Source organism: Staurois parvus, unplaced genomic scaffold, assembly GCF_062004578.1.
Source record: "Staurois parvus isolate SC_StPar_1 unplaced genomic scaffold, SC_StPar_1.0 ptg001555l, whole genome shotgun sequence".
In the NCBI taxonomy this organism is placed as follows: Eukaryota; Metazoa; Chordata; class Amphibia; order Anura; family Ranidae; genus Staurois; species Staurois parvus.
In genome coordinates this window covers 107,501-114,714 of record NW_028319351.1, presented here as the reverse complement: position 1 = coordinate 114,714, position 7,214 = coordinate 107,501, and the positions used below count along the sequence as shown (strand labels likewise).

Genomic DNA, 7,214 nt, shown 5'->3' with positions numbered 1-7,214 from the left:
TCATAACATTTTTTTTTCTTTTTTACATTTGAACACATTTATTATTTAGAACTTTTAAAGTAGGTTTGCAATCGCACTGCTTATGTACATTTACATTTAAAGTGGTATACACAGACAATTTAGTTGGTACATTTTGGATATTTTGTTTCAAGTTTTAATGCATAAGTAGTTTATCCACATATTCTTTCTGCACTGCGAGAAGGTGTTTTAATATCTTCTGATGAGCACTGCCTGAATCTTTTGCACATAGCACTGCATGGCACTATTTATAAGTATTACTGTTTAAAGCAGACTTTCTGTGAAAGATATATTTTAGAAGTGCAAGCTACATTGCCCACTCCATGTGGTGTGGTTTGTTTTTTTTTTTCTCTGAATACCGGGCAAAAATTCATTTTAAATACATACCTTTTTTAAAAAGCTATATAGAATTTAAATCCTTTGCACAAAATGCCCATTGCAAACCTAGATATTAGCTGTGGTCATCTCCTCGCCATGCTGTACATGGCCTGGGCAGAGCTGTTGGTGGAACCCAGCACATCCTCCACTACAGGCTGCCTGCAGAAAACAGAGATGGAGCTGGATGCAAGGCTAGTTGCCTACAGAGCAGCAGTGACTTGTCTCCATTACAAGAAGCTCCTGCACAAAAAAGTGCAGGAGTTGCTTCAGATTGGATTACTGCACAGATATGGAAGAAATTCACACAGAACACCAGTAAGAATACATATGGCTCTTGTATTTGGACTGTTGCCTGGATTTCAGCTTTCAAATTGACATGTAAAACCTTACCTATGATGCACTGGAGAAAATGCACCCCTTTCATACACTAGCTCTGACTTGTGGTTTGCTGATGTGATATCCATCTCCCTATTGTACAAACCTCTGTATGCAGATAACTGGATTGGGTTGCATGCTATATTGATCTTCATTTGTCATGTTAATTATTCCACATGGAGGCTGACTATTATTTAGTTAGCTTAAAGCCAATGTTTTCTGTCTAGTAGAGTAAGAGCAGAAGACAAGAGGGGTGGAAGTGGACCTCGCAACTGGGGCTCATTTAAAGATGCTTTCAGGTACACCACAATCGTATGTAGCCAGCTTCAGATGTACAACCCTCTGTTTAAATAATGTTGCAAATAGAAAACGTAGATATGTAGCTGTTAAAGTACAAATATAGTGTACCTTGTAGACCAGAGGCTTCAGAACAGCTGGAGAGCCACAGATATTCTAGGTCAGGCTGTAATCTGTCCAAACCCCTTACACATGGGGCCCTCTAGCTGCAGTGCATCTCTCCCTTTGCTCTGGGTATTCGTCCCTGAATGATGGTACCCTAAATGAGAGTACTACTTTGTACAGAGTTCAGCCCCATCCATCTGCAGCCTGCCTTGAACTGACTGGTTGTGGGCAGCAGGGCTGGATGCTGCGCCTGTCTGACCTGAGTGCACTAAAACAGAGGGACCCACAGCAAATAGATGGCCCTGTGTGCAAAGGGGCCTTAATGTTCCGTGTAATGTAAAGCTTCTGAACAGTTTCTGGTTGGATTTGAATATAAAATTGTCTTCCCAAAAAACCTTTTAGATGTGCAAGAAATCTGAATTGGCATGTGAAAAGTGAGTTGATCTGTGGCGTAGTGACAACAGTATGCAGGTTTGATAGCATTGTAACCTCCTGCGGCAAGTGTTCATTATTAATTCAAGAAGAATGTATTATACTAATTGGTACTGGTCACACCTCAGACTTGGAGTTTTGGCGCAGAAATCTACATCCCATTATTTGTTTTACCCACATTGTGTCCTTTATAGATCCTTGTGAAAATATAAAAACTATTAGGACATCTGCAATATACCACCTTATGAGAGGTCATTGCTTTGGATGTGGTATTGCATAGATAATTTCCATGTGCAGTCTATATACAGTATTTTAGGATGGAGAACTAGCTACATTTTTAGTATATTGCAGGGTTCCATGGATCCCTAGGGTTTCTCCAGAGATGGCTAATGGTTACATGAGCAATTCCCTCCCCCCCCCCCCCCCAATGTCCACAAGTGTAAGAAGCAAGTCTTCCCACTGATCATCTCACTTATGTATGAGTTTAGATTTATTTCAAGGGTTCCTGTGTTAAAAAGGTTGAGAGAGGCTGGTGTATTGTAGTTGTGTATTGCAATGTATTCGACTGTACACCTTTTTGTAACTCCTGTACAAGTTTTTGGTGACTGTTATGAAGAATTTCCCTGCTCTAGCTGGGTCCCCTTTTTATCTATTATTTTTTTTTTTTTGCAAGCATAAACCATGCCTTAATAAATCTTGAATAACTGGACATAACAATTTTGGAATGCTTGTGTTCAAGTGTTAATGTGTTTCTAAAGCTTGCATGGTGTTCTAACTTTGCAATTCTTAAACTTCTGTTAGTGTGGAAGAACCTGTACCTGTAGAGAATGCAGAAAACTTTGAACCTCTCGAGGCATCAGAAGAGGAACAAGATGTCAAGTAAGCAATGTATGATCAGCTAACATGAGTTTTGTTTTATACACCCATGGAACAATCCTCATGTCTGTATTTGTAGGGCCTCAGAGGAGGAATCTGAAGATTATCTTAAGGAGATGTCATTGGATGAATGGAAATCTATGATGGACCAAAATAGGCCAAAAACTGAATTCAATCTCCGCAAACCTGAAGTTTCTGTCCCTTCTAAAGCTGTGGTGATCCACAAGTCTAAATTTGCTAATGTAAGTTATGTAACTCAATCTGTGTTCCTACAGTAAGTTTTTGACCTTTTCATGTGGTGATATGTAAGTGCAGGGATTTGCAGTTCATATCGCCTGACACTCGGGACATGTAGTGCCGGGCAGGTATGTTTGTTTGTTTGTTTTTTGTTTGTTTTTTTGCCCTGCTGCACGCGAGCAGCATGGCCCACCTCTCAGGTGGAAGCATTCAGGTGGCATTGCTGCTGCCTGATTGCTTCGTGTGGACAGTGCCAGTCGCCGCCACCATTTCTTGTCCTGACCCAGAAGAGATGTGACATCACTTCCAGGTCCCCGTTGTCAGATTCCTGGCCAATGAGGAAAGCATGTAATGCAGTGCGATGTGCACTGCAATACATACAGGGGAGACATGCAGGATCTAGACCCTGGATGTCTCAAAAAAAAGAGAACCTGTCACCAAAAATCATCACATAGGAGACTTTGTCCCCCTCTGTGATTATAAAAAAAAAAAAAAGTTGCACCCCCCCCCCCCTCCCCCACATATGTGCACACGCACAAATTTAAAAGCACGTGCTGGGGTGCCTACACATGATACATGTGTTATATATCACCACGCACGCCACAGTGAGAGCAATAATTCTAGCACCAGAACTCCTCCCTAATGCTAAATTGACCTATAAGGAGCTTTGAAAGCATCACCTATAGAAAATATAGGGTACTAAAGTTTGTTGCGGTTTCATGAGCACATGCAAATGTTGACATGTTGGATATCTGTTTACTCAATGCAACCTCGTCTTTTATATTTTACAAAAAAAATTGGATAATTTATTGCTTTTTGTGCCCTAAAATTAACGTAAGTGTATTTTTTACTGAAATTTTGCATTTCCTACACCTTTGTGATAATATTGTATGACATAAAATATTGGAACTACCGCTATTTTATTCTCTATGGTCTCTGCTTTCAGAAAATACATAATGTTTGGGAGCTTTGTGTAATCTTCAGGCCTTAAATGATTTTTTTAAACGTGTGCAAAAACCACAAAAAATGGCTCTGGCAGCGAAAAGGATAAGTTTGAAACGCCCCTTTCCTGACTAGCAGCCAATCGGTGCTCATTACACTGCAAGGTTTCTCCCAACCCTGCTACTCCCTAGGTGCGGTGCTGGAGACAGGGTGGGGAAGAGGAGATATAAAGCGCAATGTTAAAAATATTAAACGCGCAAGTCGCCATAAAACCTTGTTTTTAAAAGCCCCAGACATTCGATAAAGTACCTCAGATTTAGATACGGTTTTGTTTAAAAATGTATTTATTTTTATCAGGACAAGTAGATTGTCATGTGGGACAAGTAGATTAAGACACTGATTTTTACTCTCCTGGACAAGTTTTTTTTTTTTTTTTTTTTAAATTTCCACTTTTCTCATTGTTAGCCATTACTGGACACCAACTGATGAGCAGCACTCTTTTGGCACACAAGGTCCTGTGATTTTACTGGAGTATTAAGTGTAATTTGAGTAGTCTTTTCTGATTCTGTTTAGTACTTCAGTAGCATGACGATTTTAAACAATGGATGGCTTTCTTTCATGCCATCCATTGTACACAATTGTCACTAGCTGTGATTGGTCACAGTGATCACATGTACAGACTGGGCCAATCGCAGCCCATCTGAGTCATGTGATTAGCTGTGGCTAATTACAACAAAAAACCTGAATGAATCAAATTCATTCAGCTAAATGCTTGCTTATAGCAAAGAAATTCTTTGCTATAAACAATCCATAATGTGTTTTATAATTAAAAAAAAACAAAAAAACTGATCACTTCCCCAGAGTAGTACAATGTTACTATGGTAACACACTACTCTGGTCAGTGTGTTTTTTTTTTTTTTTTTTTTTTTTGAGAAAGAAATCGTAAAAAAGGTAATACGTTTTAAGAATCTGACTTTTTTTTCATACTGTCACCAGCCAGTGTCCCTGATCACCGACACACCAGTTATATAATTACTTTGTACTGCACTGGTAACAGTATGTACAAAATAGTGAAGACATTTTTTTATTTGCCAAAAAATTACAGCTTCAAAAAACACTCCATGCCTCTTACTAAATACGTTCGACTGCCTACTTTGCAAAAAAGGGTCATTTGGGGGATATTTGTACTGTCCTGATATTTTTGGGCCTCAAGATGTTAATTGTTCGTCAGTACTCCCAGGAATGATCGATTTTTCAGATGTATACACCATAGTTTTGTGGACTATAACTTTCCTACAGACTAAATAACAGATTTAGCTTATTTTCACTGGAGAAATGTAGCAGAATAAATCTTGCCCTTAATTTATTTTATATAAATTTTTGGTCTTTTTCATTTTAGCAAAAAAAAAACCCCAGTGGTGATTAAATACCACCAAATGTAAGCTCTAGTTGTGTGAAAAAAACTTAAAGTACAGCGTGGCATGACCACGCAATTTTTATTCAAAGTGTGAGTGCTGAAAATTGTCCTGGCAGGAAGGGGGTAAAAGTGCCTGGTATTGAAGTGGTTAAAGCGGAAATACAGGTGTACATTTCTGCATTGCACCTACACGCATGAATGCAAATGCTGAAGCCATAGAGCCTGTAAATCATTCTATTAAGATGATAGTTGACAGTCTTGCAGTTGCATGATGAAACTGCATTAAATATACCTAGGAGAGAACTAGTTTTAGAGGTACAAAACTGGTCACTCACTGCTGCAACGTGTTGGTACATAACTTGGATTCAAACAGTTCTGTTATAAATACATGGCTAGAATTTTACCTGGCAGACATTGCAGTAGATACTCCCTGAGGACCACAAGCTGTAGGGTGGGGGTGGGGGGGGGGGGCTACCACCACCACTACCATATACAAGAACTGGTAAACTGTATTTTTGTTTAACCACTTCAGTACCAGACACTTTAACTCCCTTCCTGCCCAGGCCAATTTTCAGCCTTCGCTGCTGTCACTTTGATATTTACTCAGTCGTGCAATGCTGTACCCAAATGAAATTTGTACCATTTTTGAGACCCATAGAGCTTTCTTTTGTTGGTATTTACCGTATTTGCCGGCGTATAAGACGACTGGGCGTATAAGACGACCCCCCTACTTTTCCTGCTAAAATGTAGTGTTTGGGCTATACTCGCCGTATAAGACTACCCCTCTTCCAATGCACACCAGTGGGAGGAATAGTGCCCCATCATTGATGTCAGTGGCAGGAATAGTGCCCCATCATTGGTATTAGTGGCAGGAATAGTGCCCCATCATTGGCATTAGTGGCAGGAATAGTGCCCTATCATTAGTATCAGTGGAGGAATAGTGCTCCATCATTGGTGTCAGTGGGAGGAACAGTGCCCCATCATTGGTGTCAGTGGGAGGAATAGTGCCCTATCATTAGTATCAGTGGAGGAATAGTGCTCCATCATTGGTGTCAGTGGGAGGAACAGTGCCCCATCATTGGTGTCAGTGGGAGGAATAGTGCCCCATCATTGGTATCAGTGGCAGGAATAGTGCCCCATCATTGGTGTCAGTGGGGGGAATAGGTGCCCCATCATTGGTATCAGTGGCAGGAATGGTGCCCCATCATTGGTATCAGTGGCAGGAATAGTGCCCCATCATTGATGTCAGTGGGAGGAATGGTGTCCCATCATTGGTGTCAGTGAGGGGTGGAATAGTGCCCCATCATTGGTGTCAGTGGGGGGTGGAATAGTGCCCCATCGTTGGTGTCAGTGGGGGGGGGAATAGTGCCCCATCATTGGTGTCAGTGGGGGGGAGGAATAGTGCCCCATCGTTGGTGTCAGTGGGAGGAATAGTGCCCCATCATTGGTATCAGTGACACCAATGATGGGGCACTATTCCTCCCACTGAGACTTGCTGACCCTGTTCTCGTATGGTGCTGCTGCAGCCAGCATATGTGGTTGCAGCAGCACCTCTACACAGAACACTTACCTGCTGCTCCGGCACTCAATTTTCGCGGGGTCGCTCGGCTCCGCCCCCTAGCCGGTGATTGGCCGCCTGTGTGCCTTTCCTGAGCTACAGTTCTGGCGGCCAATCACCGGTGAGGAGGCGGAGCCGAGCAGCCGCACGAACATCCAGTGGCCGAACTGAAGGAGACGCCGCGCTTCCTGGACCGGATCGTCGTGGGACTGGATCCAGGTAAGAGACATCAGCCCCTGCAAACCCCTGTACTTAATGCCGCAGCCCCCCTAAACATGTGTACCGGCGTATAAGACGACCCCCGACTTTTGAGAAGATTTTCAAGGGTCAAAAAGTCGTCTTATACGCCGGCAAATACGGTAATCACCACTGGGTTTTTTCTACCATAGAAGTAAAAAAAAAATACTAGTTTTGAAAAACCTGTTTTTTGTTTTTTTTTGTTTTCTTTTTATTATAAATTTTGCAAATCTTTATAAATTTAGGCCAAAATGTATTCTTCTAAATGTCTTTGTTTAAAAAGAAACCAAATCATTGTATATTTAGTCTGTGTGAAAGCCTACTTATATATACTATAATATT

The 7,214-nt window shown here is 41.3% G+C and overlaps 1 protein-coding gene across 1 annotated transcript in view; it reads left to right on the top strand.

The window, feature by feature from the left end:
• Positions 1–447: 447 nt before the first annotated feature.
• LOC149435301 (intracellular hyaluronan-binding protein 4.L-like) overlaps positions 448–7,214 on the top strand; it is a 10,800-nt gene continuing 4,033 nt past the window's right edge. The window contains exons 1-4 of the mRNA XM_089662811.1: positions 448–587; positions 1,002–1,070; positions 2,407–2,484; positions 2,561–2,723. Coding sequence (XP_089518937.1) covers positions 448–587; positions 1,002–1,070; positions 2,407–2,484; positions 2,561–2,723 — 450 coding nt within the window. The remainder of the gene's footprint in view (positions 588–1,001; positions 1,071–2,406; positions 2,485–2,560; positions 2,724–7,214) is intronic.